At 29.2% G+C, this 17,047-nt stretch overlaps 1 protein-coding gene across 6 annotated transcripts; it reads right to left on the bottom strand.

The window, feature by feature from the left end:
- Positions 1–9,304: 9,304 nt before the first annotated feature.
- LOC107463279 (protein TIFY 8) lies at positions 9,305–16,239 on the bottom strand. Of its 6 annotated transcripts, none has more exons than XM_021129794.2 (7): positions 15,910–16,239; positions 14,849–15,036; positions 14,279–14,724; positions 14,098–14,185; positions 13,741–13,854; positions 10,300–10,510; positions 9,305–9,738 (listed from the first exon to the last, which is right to left on the bottom strand). In XM_021129794.2, the coding sequence occupies exons 1-7, from the start codon at positions 16,130–16,132 to the stop codon at positions 9,641–9,643; spliced, it is 1,368 nt and encodes a 455-aa protein (XP_020985453.1). In that variant the 5' UTR covers positions 16,133–16,239; the 3' UTR covers positions 9,305–9,640. The 6 variants fall into 6 exon arrangements, with proteins under 6 accessions (XP_020985453.1, XP_020985454.1, XP_020985455.1 ...); XM_021129795.2 differs by having other exon boundaries at positions 9,305–9,732; XM_021129796.2 differs by having other exon boundaries at positions 9,305–9,721.
- Between the last annotated feature and the right edge of the window lie 808 nt (positions 16,240–17,047).

Here is a 17,047-nt window from a genome sequence, read left to right as displayed (position 1 = left end):
GCCTAACTAATTAAATAATAAAAGAAAAAGAGTGATTTCTTTTTCGTGACATATATAGGGTTGAATATGAAAAGTTAGAAAGTTGAGGTGGGTATTGGTGTTGTATCAAACAATAGTGAAATGTAATAATAATAATAATAAAAGACATTATTTCAACTTGTTTTTATTTGTGCATCACAAACATCACATACACACAACAGGACTTTCATCAATTTCTATACATAAAAGCTAAATTTTCTTAGCTGAATAATAATGTGGTCTTGTTGTGGAACATGATGGGTAGAAAGAAAGAACAACAATAATTATTCAAATTTAGGTTCAACAAATGTGCATTGTGTGTGGTGAGAATTATTGATGATCTAGCTAGGTTTATTTCAAGGTTGACTTTTTTTTACTTTTCAAGGTTGACCTTTACTACTACATATCTAACATTTGTAGAATTTTATTTGTACATGTGTGTATATAATTGACTCGGACAGTTTTTAATTGTAGAAGGAAGAAATTAGGATGACAAAATTTTTCGAGAGATGGGAATTTTTGCGGAAAATTTTTGTGGAGACTGTTTTGAATGGGGATTCGACTATGAAAATTCTTTTTCGTGGAGATGGGGATGGGAGATAAAATTCTCGTGAGGTATGTGCGGAGACCCGAGCGGAGATCTTCGCCCCATCCCCGCTAATTTCTGAAATTCATAAATTTACTAAATTGTCCTTAATAGTTTATTTCTCATATATGTTTTTTAGTCATTTCACCCAAAACTCCTAATCCTCATTTGCATAACTCTTCTTCAATTCAGAAATTTCTAACGATGTCCATACTCCATCCAACCTCTTTGCAGCCACCCTCTCGCCGTTCTCTCTTCTCACCGCATCGTCACACCTCACCGTGCCATGATTCTCACTGCGTCGTGCTCTCTATTTGCGACGTTCCTTTCCGTAATTTTGTCGTCGTGTCCATTCTCCTCTCTGTTGCCGCGTCTCCCACCTTGTCCACTTCTCTATTCTCTGGCTCGCCGTTGCGTTCCCCCACTGCGTCATTTCGAAAGAAGTCACCATCTTGTCGTTTAGATTTTTTGTATAAAATCTTGTTACTTTTTATATAGAATGGATACTTACATCTCTATTCATATGAAAATTAATAATTAGTTAGAACTATCAGATAGATGGAGAATGAGGTCCCCGCGAAAAATGGGGACCTGTGAAAAATGGGAATGGGGAGCAATGTTCCCCCACGGCGGAGAACGGAGGTGGAAACGGAGACAGGGAGTAAATCTGGAAGCGGGAATGGGGAGCAAGGAGGCATCCCCGCCCCCGTCCTACCCATTGACATCCCTAGAAGAAACAACGTCCACTACAAATAAATTAACGTAAGGTTACTCGTTTCATTCATATAAGGGTAAGATCAAGTTCGTATGCATTTATTTTCATTTAAAGTTTATAGTTAAAAGTTATTAAATTATTTACTATATTTTACTAAATTAATATTTAATAGCTATCAACTATTAATTTTATATGAAAATAGTCATAAATCAATTTTTTTTCAAAGTCAGATAATTTTATTAATAAAATGAAAGAAACATATAAATGTTTATATACGAGACAAATAAAAAAATCATATAGACTAATATATTTTAGAGTAAAAAATAATATTCATATTCGGTGGTATTTTTTCCAATTTTTTCCGTCTTTATTTATCTACTCTGTAAAAAAAAGGGGTGAATTTCAACATATATTTGTAGGTATTTATAGAGAAAAACTAAAAATTACAGAAAATAATAACAAAATAGATTAAACGGCACATAAATTAATATAACATAATCTAAATTAAAAAATTAAAGTCATATTTCATTAATTAAACATATAATTCTTCCTATGAATGATGAATAAGAAATAAAGTATTATTTTAAATCCTAAAATCTGGAGTTAAAATTAAAATTGTCTCTAATATTTATTTTTTAATTAAAATAGTCCTCAATATTTAAATTGTTTGTAAAATTATTATTTTAACTATTTTACTCTCATTTCGCTAACTCTATCTCTATCTCCATTTTCATTAATTTTCTTTCTTCTTCTCATTCTCACACACACGTCTAAGAGAAAAGAAAAGAAGATAGAAGCAGAAAAAGTAAACGAGAGTTTGGTATAAGAAGAAGGCGGAAGAATGATGCCAGCAAAATTAAGAGTGTTTCATAAACACATTTGAAGGGAAAAAACATGTTAAAGCTTCTTAAAAATTTCAATTTTTTGTTTGGCTAATTTTCTTCTTTACAAATGTAAAAGTGATTTTATTTATAAAACCATGTTTATAAGAAGCAATAATTTCTAACTTCTCTGTTGCACTAACGTACTTTTAGCCACTACCTTTAACATTTATTTTTCTTTTACCAACTTTATCTTGTATACATGTTATTGCATTATTTATAGAATTTCTATTATTTCTCTCTATATGAACTCCTTTTTTTATTATTTATTATTTATATGCCACGAGAGAAAGAGAAAAAGAATAATGGTGGTTTCAGATCACAGATCTCCTCTTCTTCTTTTTTTTTTTCAACAGCGATTTTAGGCTGCGTTTGGTTAGTGTCATTTAGACACAAAGACATAAGCACAAATATACAAATATACACAAATTTTATTATTGTGTTTGGTGATGATACACAAGACACAATATCTAATTCAAATGTCTATTTTATCCTAAACATAATTATCACTGTCATTATCATTATCATTTGTTTCTAATATCAATGCTAATTTTTTAACTTCAATTCAAATCAATATCATCAAAAAACTTAATTATTAATTTAACAATTCAAATTAAAAATTGAAATAGAATAAAAAATTTTAATAATTATATTTTAAAAATTAAAAATTGATCAGCAATTAAAATATAAACAGAAATAAAAGTGAGAGAGATGTGCCGAGGGTTGAGAAAAGTGATAGAAACAAAGAAAAAGGTGATGACAAATGGCATATCTAACAAAAAAAAAAGAAAAAAAAAACAGAAAGAATTGAAATAGTTCAAGATGAAGAAACTGAAAAAGTTAAATAAATGAGGATAAAATTAAAATTTTAAAAAAATATTAAGAATAAATTTATCTAAAATTAAATTTTAAATTGTGTTTCACCGTATCTCATCATTTTAATGAGACACAAAATACGTGTATTTTGTGTATCTTTATGTGTAACTGTGTCTTTCTATTTTTATGTCTTATAAAATAAATATTAAATATGTGTAACCATGTTCATGTTTTTTATAGATATAGACACTAACTTAACGGGTCCTTAGAAAACAGCAACAAATTTTTTCATTGTCAATGTCTAATTCTTTTTTTTTTCTGATTCTTTCTTCTTTTTCATTCTATGTCCTAATTTTTTCTTTAAAAAAATATGAATGTTTTGCTGTTGTTGTTGAATTTGAAAAATTAAGTTACAATGAATAATATTGTTGTTGGTAATATTCTTGAATTTAAATGTTGTGTTATTAATGATAGATAAAATAGATAATTATTTAAATTTAAATATTGTATTATTGTTATTAAATGCTTTGTTCTTAAATTTAAATACTAATAATTGGTGAGAATAAGAGTGGTAGTAGTAAAAATAGTGACGATAGATAATAAAATTGAAGTCAAAAGAAAGATAAGAATATTTTTATCTAAAAAAATTTAAAAAGATAATTTTAATTCGAAATATAATATAGAAGACCATTTTAAATAAAAAATTAAAAATAATTTTAATTTTAACTTTAAATTTTAGAAATTTAAACCGTACCTATTTCAATAAATAAAAATACAAAATAAAATTAACAATAATTAAAAAATAGTAAATAAAGTAATAATAAACAACTTTTTATTATTTTCCTCCTCTTTTACCGTTCCAATTTATTAGCGAGTACGGATTTCCATCTTCATGACTCGAGACCTTAGCGGAATTCCTATTTTTGTTCTCATAACAGGTATATTTTTTATTTTATTTTATTTTTTTTTACCCGTAGCATATGTACATACATGTTCTCATTTTCATCACTATCATGAGTATTTAATTCCCGTGAAGAGCCAAATCTCTGCAATATCCGCAAGCACAGATGAAAAATTTATTTTAAATGATGAAAACTTACCTCCTATAAAATTGATAGCTGAAAATAATTAACTGAAAATTTAATTAAATATATTAAATTATTTAATAATTTTTAATAATTAATTTCACATGAATTTAAAATAGTGGTAGAACATGAATTTTTTCTAAATTAATTAGTCAAAAGTATATTGATATATGGGTGACCTAATTTTCTTTTTAAATGTAATCTATACATCATCTATTATGAAATCCACTTTTTTAATGTAAAAAGAATACACTTCAATATATAAAAATATGCATTAACACAGGTAAAAAATATCCAGCAAAATGCTAGTAATAATAAAACAAAATATCCAGCAAAAAATCACTATATATAATATTTATTTTATTTTTAATATATATTTTATATATTTAACATGCTACAACAAATAACAGTCTTGTTTCTTGTGTGAAATGATGAAGAGAAAGAAAAAAGTGGTTGAAATTCCATAATAGTGACGTGTATATGCGGTACTTGAATTGAAACAAAGTTAGGTTCAAAGGTGCGAATATGAGGAACACAATTTGGTGAGTTAGCTAGCTTTTTCAAACTTGACATTTTCATGCATCTATCTACTAAAGTTGTAGAGAATTATTATGTTTATTAGAATTGCATTTTTATAAAACAATAATTATGTATGTTAAATTATGACTATTAAATTAAATAAAGTAACTTTAGATTATTATCTTTCTAATATTATTGTTTCTGTAAACACTACAAATTAATCATCAAATAAGCTACTACTACATTTTATTATATGTATTGTTTTATATATTTTTCAAGAAAAGTGATCAACCATCAAAATAGTTAAAATTTTGCAACAAAATATAATCAAACGTTTCATAGAAGAATAATCAAATTTATAGTAACATAATTAAACTTTATATAAATACAAAAAACCGTCACTTATATTCTAATATTTTTATTAATATTTTATTATAAATATAAATATAGTTTGATTATAATGAGTGTGAATCAAATTTAATTGTATTATGTATAACGTTTTAAATGATATCATTGATATCTATGTGTCGCAGCCTCTCAACGTTCTAAGATCCTCTTAGGCACATCGCTATGAGGTTAGGCACGTTCATAGTAAACGACTTTTACTAGGGCTAGACAAACCGAACTTTTGAATATTTCTAAAAGTGCATATTGACTTCATGCATATTTAACAAAGTTTACGTGTCAAATTTCTATAATTAAAAAAAAAAGTTGATAATCAAATTAATTTCGAAAAATACACATTCTTCAAATTCGTTTTTAAAAGATTTTTCCAATCAAATTGGTAATTTAAAGATTATGAATTAATTATATTTATCTTTCAATGACTCTATTAACAATTTTCATTAACAATTGATGATATAAAATATTAATTGACAACATACATAATACTTAACATGTCTAATTAGACGTTGAATAGATATATTCATGAAAATTTATTAATTAAGTCATTTTTCTCAATTACATAAACTATATTCCTAATATGACCTAGCGATTAATTGATAGATTTTGATAAACATATTTAGTGAGCGTCTAATTGGACATGTTAGGTATCACGTATGCTATCAATTAACATTCTACGTCATTAATCGTTAACAAAAATTATTAATGAAGTCACTAAAGAACAAATATGATTAATTTGTAATATTTAAAAGACCAATTTGATTGAAAAAAATTTTTAGAGACGAATTTAAAAAATATTCTATTTTTCAAAAATTAATTTGACTATTAACCTTAAAAAAATTCTTAATATGCACATATAACCAAAGGTTAAGGGAGTAAAATTTGTACTTATTTTAGGTAAACTATGCATGTGTAGTAGAATGTTAAAGGGGTAAGATTTTCGTATTTTAAAAAATTCCCGGAGTCAAATTTAAATTTGTATACTTTTAAAGATGCACTAGTATTTGTGCCCATAATATTTTTATGACATTATAAGTTTTTTAAAATAATTATATATATCTCTATTTAATTTTTATTGTAAATTTTTAAAAATTAATATATCTAATATTTTTTAATAAATATTAAAAATTTTATCAAATAAACTAAAAAATATATAATAGGTACTCCTGTAGCAAAATAATAACATGTCGATAAATAATTTGAAAAGAATAATATTTTGATAATAAAATTTAGAAATGGTGGCATATAGATTAAGAAGCCAAGAAAAATAGAATTAGTGGAGAAGGAAGAGAATTCTTTAATTTTGAAAAAAAAATTAATTGCAATGACATAGAGGATTACAGCACATATTTTGATTGTCAAATTAATATTGTGTAATATATTTGGTTATCAAATTAGTAATTAGTAATAATATATAAGAGAGATCGAGTAAGAAGAGGAGAAAGAGAAATAAAAAAAAAAGAAAAAAAGAAAGAAAAGTCTCCTTAATTTTAGAGAAAAAAATTTTAATTCAGTTATAATAAGAGAGTGTTATGTGATATATTTTAATTATAAAATTAGTAATATATAATAGATAATATATTATTAGATACTACTGTATTAATATTTAATTACGTCACCCTTTTATTATTAAATATATGTAAAAATAACGAATGCAATATTAGTAATTTGATAGTAATAATTATCTTATATTCTGATTAAAAATTCTTAAATTGATCAAATATAGTAAAAAACATTTAAAGCACAAAAAAAAAAAGAAATATACATCAGTTTTTCCTTAATTCTTATTATATATAGTATGTATGTATAGTAGAAATAGATAGCACAAATCTGAGACTTGAGAGGACAATCAATGGCCTCTCAAGAACACAGTCAATGTATAACTTGTAAGTACAAACAGGTCAGAACCTCACTTTTCAATTTGCATCTACACGAATATAGTAATTTTATTTCTCTATTTGTATATATACTTATTTATCACACACAAAAGTTTACACATTCTAAAAATATTTGCTAACCTAAAAATAAGTGATTTTTTATAATTATATATATAAGAAAGATGAAATAGCACAATAATTGAAAGGATGATAAGGATAATGTTAAAAAAAAAAAGATAAAGTACAATAATCTTAGAAGTTAGAAATTATAAGTAATATGAATAAAATTTTAAGTTTAATTTTATTATTAATAAAAAATTAAAGAAAAAAGCCCGTGCACGATTTGTGGTATTAAGATTCCTGGACAAACATGGTAGTGTTAAAAAAAAATCTTTCATCTTGTTCATGTTCATGATACTTGTTCTTTGATTTTGACAAAAAGAAATTTCTTTGGTTTTTTTTTTTCATTATAATCTTAGTATCCACAATATTAGAGGACGAACATATGATAGAACTAATAATATGCGCATAAAATGGGTTTCAAGCATTGTTTATGAAAGATTGTGAGTTATTAGAAGTTATTCATAATCTTTATCAAGCGTTGCAACGAAAAAACCAAGATATATTAAATTTCATTAATTCTAATTTCTACTACCATATTGGGGGACATTATTCAAAGAGGTTATACTATTATGTGAAAAACATGATGTTAAAGTTCCTTATATGAATGCATTATATATTTTTAGAAAGGTCGAAATTGCAAAATTGTTGACCAAATCTCAATCGAGAATACTGTTGTGTTAACTTATTTATTGATACAATGGATACTCAATTGCAAGAACTTGATAATAAATCAATTTAATGACAATATAGAAGAATTACTTACTTTTAAGTTAAACTTTAGATCCCAATTATAAATTCTTTTATGTGGTTAAAACAAGTAAGCTCGCAAAACGACTTTATCCTCGTGAATAGTTACACATTAGAATATAAGCTCGACATTATGAATCTGATCTTCCTAATCATATTAAATTGAGAAGTCTATCCATAATTCTTATGTAATACAGAAAATCTGTACTATATCTTTTAATTGATTATTTGATTCTCTTGGTATTAACTCTCACTTGTATAGTTGTATGTGCTGATGGAGAGTGGGAATTCATGGTATGGAATCATGAAAAATCTGGATCTTATACTGTTAAATGTTTTTCGCAGGTTTTCTATAGAGAAGAATGCTCGGCAGAGGGTCAATTACTCCTCCAGTTTTACGAAAAGCCTCTGGTCAAACTTGGTACCTTGTGGAGTTTATGGAAAGCTAGATATGCTATGATCTTCGTAAGGAGTTAAATGTGGCCACAATCAAAGAGGAGGGGTTATTTTGCAAACAAACCTGAGGTGCATGAGCTTCAGGGATCATCTTTTCTCAGAAAAAGTGCTAATAGATATATGAATCTTATTATGGTATTGATATGTTTTTGGATTGTAGCTTTGTGTAGTGTGTTTTGTTGTGTTATACTCTTGTGCTTGGTCTGATTTGTTGTTTGTTTGAGAGTTTTTTTTCTTTCCATGGTGTTCTCCACGACGTGAATTTGAACTCCATTTATAAGAGTATAACACTGATTAATGGGTTACTACATATATAAAGCAAAATTCAAAACTCTTGACACTTGTTTAAATAGACCAGTGAACTGACCACTCGACTAACCTAAATTAATTGTTTGTTTGAGGTTCTATTTTGCCTCTACCCAGTTTTAGGTTTGTTGAGAAGAGATGTATCAAAAAGAACCACCAAAAGATATTTTTCAATTATGAATACAATAATGCTAGGGAACTAAGATGGTTCCAACAAAAAACCAGCCAAATATCTCTGAATAAATCCAAAACCTCTACGTAATGGTGCTTATACTAAACATTAGGATGTTTCTTTTCTTTGTAAATTAAGATGTTTTAGGCATTTGAAGAGAGAAAGAGAATGAAAAGACGGAAGCTAATTGAATCAGTTTTTGTGATTCACGTTGCAATGATACTGAATGTATTAATAATCAATATTTTAAATCATAAATAAATAAAACTAATTACTATATTTATAATTAATTAAGTTATTCCATTTTTGACTTATTTGAAGTTGGTTCATATACTTTTCCCTATGAATATTATCAAAACAAAATAGAAGAAAATTTGCTAAAAAATTTGACGAATTTTATTATGGATGAATTTGAAGATTTAAAGAAACCTTGCATTCTTCCTCCCTTATAAAGGTAGAACACACAAAGCTATGTAGGTTGAAACGGATCAAGATCAGTCAAACCCTTTGGTGACAAAACTCAAATGTAGGTTGTTCCATCAAAAGATCAAGACTAATAGTTATACTGGTATAGTAACCATAAAATGATGTTCCTACGAAAGACCAGCATCAAGTAACTTTATTCAGATCAATTGATACTAAATTAAACTACACATGCAAGCACTAGTTGAACATAGAGGCGACGAGGCAACCTTAGACAAGAACAAGTCTTCGTTATCTAAAAAATTTTTTGTACCAAAATGGAAACCGCAGTACAAGATCCTCTTAATGTTAGAAAAAAAGAAAAAAAAAAGGTTAATAAGTTATAAGATTAGAAGAAAATTGATACCCTAAGAGGATGATACTCAATAGTAATCAGAATAAGAGAAAGCTCGCTCTTAAGCCTTCCAATTAATTAATAGAACATAAACAAACCTTTCAGACTCAAAACTCGGTATCATTGTGCTCTTTTTTTGTCTTCAGATCTGGGTTCAGATGCTTGAACAGGATTTCTTGTATGTTTAGATACAATGCTTCCCTGGTTTGCCACTACAACTAGTTATTTAGCAATACATAACAAAATGATGAATGATTAGAACGACATAAACTCGGCGAATAATGCAATTAACCACCCTGAAACATTGGTTCATGTGCAATTTACAGCTTCTATTAAGGGGTAATTTTGTCAATGATGTAAATGAATACTTTTGGAAAAAGAAAATGTTAACAGAAGTCTTTGGCACTGCTTGATAACTGCATATAAGCCAAAGTTCAGGAAGGTTAATTGCACTTTTCTTGTTCTAGGAAGAGAAACATTATCCCATAAAGTTCATATAGATCATAAGCTAAAAAAGCAATGAGCAAATTTTGAGTTGGTATGAACAAATTCTGAGAAGGAATGCTAATAAATTGGTAAAGCATGAAAATGATTTACAAATAGAACAATTAGACGTCGTTTTATCAATGTAACCATTTACTCGGCTTATTGAGCCAACAGTTAGTTGTTTTATAAGAAGGGATGGGATCAACCTTTGGAGCTCTTATGTTTTTGGGAGTAGAAATTAGAAAGTACTCTTGATGAGAAATAAAAAACATGCAGCTATGTTGGAGGATTACCTGCCGGAGTAGATATTCGATCACCAGGCACAATGGCATGGCTAGAACTTCCAGTAATAGGCAACCTCCCGTGAAGATCATGTGGGATACCCGTGTCGTTCTCTCCACTATGCAAGTTACTATCATTCGCCAGCTTTACAGAAGATTTCGGCGAGAATGCAGTTGACCATGATCCGCCATTTGATCCGGCTAAAGACATTATAACATCTGCCTGCATATATTAGATGAAAACATGAAATCATGTACCCTCATTCTGCATGCATAGAATTTCAGATCCTAAATAATGATATAAATTAAGACTTTTCTATAGTATGCACCTTAAAATTTTCCAAGAACATCATAACTGCTCATTATTTAATATTTAAACACAGCAATAGATTAAAGCATTGGAAAGGACTATACTCTATAGCATCAAGTGATCAATTACGCTGACCAAACCTAACAAGATAAGGCTTAGAATCATTATTGTTTTGTTGTTGTGTTGTATATAGTGTATATACACTATCTATCCACTGTTTTAGTTTGTTACCATGTACAGAAGATTAATAATAAGTTTACAAAGTTTAACATATCCTCACTATATTTTGATTAAAGCAAACAATTAATATCCTAAATATAGATACCAACTAAAACAAAGACAATGAATTTCGTGATGCCCATATTAATATGATAACCAATTTGTCATTTCCATGTCCAGAAAGCCTTTTCCAAAGCAAAGCATGCCCTTTAAGAGTCTCTCATTGTCCGCATCAACGACCTACTAATTTTGATTTTGTAGCAATGTACCTATTTAAGTGGTTTTACAGAAGCTTATTATCATTTTAATTCATTGACACCAATGGTTACACGCAATTTTAAGGTATATTTAGGATATACAACTATATGAATACTAATCATTCTGGTCATAATCAATACTTGAAAACTTTCCAACTAGATATCCAAAAGCACATTTAAAAATAAATAATCACAAAGCACACGTACTTGCTCAATACAACTAATCAAGTAACCAATATTAAGAGATTATCAAAAGAGAAATTTGCTGAAAACCAGCATTGAATGCCAACAGATTTTGAAACTCAAGGCAGTAAATGAGATCCCAAGACGCATTGTAACATCTTGCTGCTAACTTATAATTTCAGGACAGAGATCATACAACATGGCCCAACATTTGCACCAAGAATTAAAATTAACCAAGAAACAAGGTAACATTGGATCTTCTTTAAATTGATGCTATTGAAAGAAAATTTAATGTTTCATCTACAAATCAGAATTTAAGCGCAAGCCTAGCACAATTTATACCACAAAGGCCAACCTTGTAAAAGTTTGATACAACTAGCTATAGCAATAAACTCCAAGTGTTAGCTTTTACTGGAAATATATTTTGGAAAGTAAAAAAAAATATAAAAATGAGTTCTAAAATTTCCATATCTCAGCCATAGAAAAAATGTGGAGAAGATCAAGACAAAAATCCTGAAGAAAATAAAAAGCAGGCAAAAGGGGAACAATAACCAACTTGATCACTATCACAACAAAAGCCACCATTATAGTTTCCCACTACCACTAGGTAGGGTTGACAGCATAATTAAACGATGCCATGGTGTTCTATTGTGAATCACACACCCTTAGGCAAACCACTAAATCTAAATGCTTCTCAAGAGTTTCACCTATTACTTTTCTTGGTATCTTTATTGAACTACCATTCATTTGATGTACTTGGCTTATTCATGCCTCCAAAGCTTCACATGTGATTATACCACTAAAAGCAAGATTCTTTTCCACAATAGGTGGTGCTATCCCAAATCATATATTAACAAAAAACCAGAAACAAGCTATTTCCCCAAAATATAAGGTTGACTAAGGGTGGGTTTGGTAAACCTTATGCTTTTCAAAAGTTGCTTATCTTTCTTGGCTTTCCAAACATAGCTTTTCAAAAATTGCAACAGTTATGTTTGGTAAAAAATAAAAATAAAAGTGGCTTTTAATAAACTTTTAAAGTTACAAAAATAGTGTTCGGTGAAATTACTTTTAATTTTTTGAATTCAATAGTTATAGTCATAAACGTAATAAAGTACATCTGGCTATTTATTAACATATAAGATTATATTAAACTTTTTTTTTGGAAAAGCATAAGCTAGCATTGGAAAAAATCTTTATACGTGCTTTCAAAAGCATCTCTAGCCTTTAAAAACTAAAACACAATCACATTGTATTATTTTATTCAACAAACACAAAGTGAGTGCTTATGCTTCTGAAAAGACAAGCACCTCTCCAATCAGCTTTACCAAAACCACCCTAAATGGATTAATAATAATTACTTTCCTATTACAATTAACTTCTTTAATTTCCCAGTCATCCTGTATTCTGTCATAACAACTGTTGCATGTACTTTAAAAACTATTGTGACAACTAACACCAAAAAATCATTAATTATTTTCTATTATAAAGAGCCAATCAACAGAATATATATTCTGGAATACTAAAAGAGAAGTGCACAAGTTCTCATCAGTAATTGAAAATACACCAATAGTGGTTTCCACCCAAGCACCATAACATAGCAATTGCATTATTAGTTGCTACAAATCCTTTTACATTGCAATTAAAAAGTAAAAACAACTTCAGATTGGTATACTACTTATGTAAACCGACACAGCTCATTATTTTGCACTAGGTACCATAAAGAACTATGACACAAGGTTAAATCAGGCCTTCTCCAAGTCCCATTGATGAAAGAACATATGGTGTTTCATCAACAGCTAAACATACAAGAATTAAGTGCTTTCATCTACTGCTCAGAGTCTATGCCGAAGTCAAGCATAATTTATACAATAATCTTCAAACCTATCCAATTCTTAGCTTTAATTTAACATTAGAAAATTATTTTGGAAAGCCAAAAAGTAATAGGAAGTCCATAAACTCCCAAAAGAAGCAAACAAGTTGGAAAGTACAAGACAAAAGTACGAGGGGAAAGAAAAGACAGAAAGGGGAATAAGACTGATCTTAAACACTACTCCCAACCAACAACAACAACCAATCCTTAACCCATTAGCTAGGCTTGATTACAAGGATCAATCGATACTATCGTGCCCTATTGTGAACCATGTCTATAGACAAAACACTTAAAGCAACTCTAATCTTTTTCACACTAAGCGCTACCCCAAATTACTTCTCAATAAACAATTGACAAGATTTTTCCTACTAGAACTAGATGGGATAGGTAAAATAGATAAAACAGCGTTTTTCATGTTTTATTGTAAGCCATTTCTAAAGACAAACCATTTCAATCTAAATTCTTATAATCAATTTGGCACTCTTCCATTTTGTCCATAAAGCTTAAATCCTATCGTTTACATCTATTTTTCCATCAATTTGTATTATAAGTGCTATACCAACTTTAAACACAGGTATTTTTATATAAAGAGCAGCATATACATTCTGGAATACCAGAAAAAGGTTAGGATAACTGTTCAAATAGAAAATACTGAATAGTGATCTTCCATCTGGGTGCCAAAACTTAAGCAGAGTTGAATCAATGATTGCCACAGAGCTTTTTTCCAGCTGCAATGACAAAGTAAAGCAAACTCTAGCAACTACATTAGAGTGGTATGGTTTCTATGGAAATCAATCCAGTATATCAATACATGTTTCTCAACAAGAATTGGAACAGAAGCATAGTTATCATATAGGAGTTAAATTTTGCTTGAAAAATTGCCAGTCAGCCTAGTTAATTAGAGGCCTTATTTCACTGAAAGTAAACATGTAATAAACAGATATGGCAAGCTACCAATAAGGCAGACCGACCTTGTGAGGGTGGACATCATCGAAAACATGAGCCTGACCCCCGTAAAATATAGTCATCTGGCGGCTGGAAGATTTTTGGCCATGTTGACTGCAACCAATACCAAAATGAACCAAAATCAAGTAGCTTCTCCATTTTGTGAGAGGGACCAAAAGTAGAAAGAACCAAGGTGGAAAGATTTACCTTGGAAGTGTCGATGATTCGGGGTCCACTACATTACTTACAGTCTTTGTCCTGCTTCCACCAAGAAACCCTGCAGATGATGATTTCTCAATGCCCAAAGCAGTTGGGTTTATGGAACTTAAAATGCCAGGGCCCTTAATTCCTGTTCTAGATCCTTCATCAGCAGCTGACTGAGAAATAAATGAAGGACCGGCATTGGCATCCCTCATTTTGTTTGAGGCTATTTGGTGTACAAACGGCGTCAGTTGACCTCCACGTGGGGGATGCTGCATGGAAGGGCCAACATTCATGAGTAAAGATCGTTCCCATTTATTGGCATCAAGCTTGGAACTTGTAGGAGGCTGAAATAGAGAAGCAGACATTGGCTTCAGCGACTGCATACCGAGCAACACTTCATCATCATTTGGCCTTCTAAGCTTCTCTCCTCCGGCAGCACTACGAAGGACCTGTATCAAAATAGAACTTTTAGATATCAATGAGTACAGGAGACAAATCAAGAGCACCTTTTTCTTATTCAGTAATTGTAAACACAGGATAGGAAAAAAGAATTATTCAGAATTTCAATCAAACCTTCATCAAATGAGAGTTTTGAAAGGACTCAGGGACCATTTGGAAGGCATCTCTGGAGGAACCCATAAAAGTAGAATCAGAATTGCTTCTCTTGTTTCCCACTAATCTGTTGCTTATCTCGGTGCCAGAAAAATCACTTCGTGGACCATAGTATGGAACCCCTTCAAGATGATTCCCTACCTGTTTTTCTATCAAATTGATGAGGGGAAATACATTACATTTATAGAAACAAGAACCATTAAAAGATTTCTTTAAGTAAGCAAGCATATCTACTCAATAGTAATGCCTTATAGTTTTCACTATAATTGACAAGACAGAAGTCACAACCATAGTTTCACTCTAATTGTTATTCAAAATGATTGATTAAATTCAGCACTCCAAGATGTAAAATGAAAAAGGTGGCCACTCATTAAGATTATTAGCAAAAACCCAATGAAAAATAACAAATGCAGAAAAATGAAAAAGAGAATCAAGCCCAAAACAATGGTGTAAAGCCATTGGAACAACTCCAACGCAGAATAAACGCTGCCATTAATTAAATTTACATTACCCAAAATTAAAACAAAAAATTAAAAAGCTACTACTATGTTAAGCTAAATACTCTAGACTGAAAGCTTAGGATAATGAAGGAAACAACTATTTAGGGAAAATAAATAAATAGAACAAAAATTCCAAAGACACACAAAAATTATGTTATTAAACCATAAGAATCAACCTACCCTAACACCTGAGAGAGAGAGAGAGAGAGAAATAGAGAGAACAACACCAATGGATGAGAATTGATGCATAGAAACAGATCACAAGTAACAAAACAATGCTCTTCAAAATATTTTTTTTTTCATTTTCAAAAAATAATTTCATAATGCGCTTATGATGAAAAGAAGTTTTTCTTAAATTATTTATTTAAAAGAATTCACTGAAAAGTGTGAACTAAGTATGGAAAAAAGTGGAGTTACCAAGTTAGAAAGAACAAAAAGATTGCATTTTAAGGTTAAACTCAAATGGCGGGTTGGAAGGGGGTACTACTACTAAGTCGGTAACTCGGTGAGTGAGTGACTCACCGGAAGCGATGTCGGAGGCGGCGGAGGAGGAGAAGGGGCCGCGTGCAGCGGCGGAGGAAGAGGAAGGTGAGAGGTCAGTAGAGAGGCGTATATCGTTGTTGGGCTTCATGCCGAGAAAGTCATGGAGAACATGGTGGTGTTGTTTTTGGGTGGTGCTACCACCGCCATTGTTGTTGTTGTGATGATGGTGGTGTTGCTGTGGCTGTGGCTGTGGCTGTGCCATTTCTCTCTCATCAACTCCATCTTCTCATCACCATCATCATCATCATTCAGAGAAAGAGAGAGAACAAGGGGAACAAACACAAACAGGTTAAAAGAGAGAGAGAGAAAGAGAGAGAGAATAAGTGTTTATAGTGTGTCTGTGACACAAAATGTGAGCCAGGATTAAAAAAAATCTAGAAAGAAAAATTAAAAAAAAATTAACTATTTTGTGCTCTAAACACGTATTTTAAAAATATAATAATAATATTTATAAAATATTTTTTACTGTATTTTTAATTTATGTTTTTAAAATATAAATTAGTAAAATTAAAAAAAATAAAAGATTATTAAAATTTGTTATTTTTTATTAAAAATTAGTAATTAATATTTAAAAGAATAAGTTAAAATTAAATTAAGGACTAAAAATAGTTATTAATAACAATAAATTTCAATAATCTTTTCTAATGTTTCTCTAAAAAAATTTTAAAAATAATAAAATATAGAATATTTGTTAACATTGTCTAATTTACTCATGATTGGATAATTTTTATAAATATTCAATGTTTTTTGCAAGTATTTTTGTTATTTTCTTTGCTTTGATAATTTTCTCCACGTTAAAAAATTATTGAAATTTATTTTAAGAATAATGATAATATTATATGATTAGTAAATATTTTTATTTTTTATTAGTACTTGACTAGTAATAATTTATATCTATATTTATAAGAGTTTTACATGTAAAGAATATATAGTTAATATCTTTAAATAATAACTAAAAATATTAAAAATTATATTATTGATCCTAAGAATTTTTCTTATTTTAATATAGTTAACCTAGTTACAACTTACAAAAAGCAAGAGGTTTCTCACCTTGAAAATAATAAATTTGAAGTTTTTTTTATCTCCTTTTAGTAGCAATTTAGCATCTAATTAGTTA

Source organism: Arachis duranensis, chromosome 8 (genome assembly GCF_000817695.3).
Source record: "Arachis duranensis cultivar V14167 chromosome 8, aradu.V14167.gnm2.J7QH, whole genome shotgun sequence".
Classification (NCBI taxonomy): Eukaryota; Viridiplantae; Streptophyta; class Magnoliopsida; order Fabales; family Fabaceae; genus Arachis; species Arachis duranensis.
This window is presented reverse-complemented; position numbering and strand designations above follow the sequence as displayed.

Excerpts from the sequence above, each read along its gene's own strand:
- LOC107463279 (XM_021129794.2), bottom strand. The coding sequence starts at position 16,132 with ATGGCACAGCCACAGCCACAGCCACAGCAACACCACCATCATCACAAC. Across the intron at positions 14,186-14,278 it reads GAATCATCGACACTTCCAAG|TCAACATGGCCAAAAATCTT; the intron begins GTAAATCTTTCC and ends TATTGGTTGCAG. Across the intron at positions 13,855-14,097 it reads ATGATGTCCACCCTCACAAG|CTGGAAAAAAGCTCTGTGGC; the intron begins GTCGGTCTGCCT and ends TTGTCATTGCAG.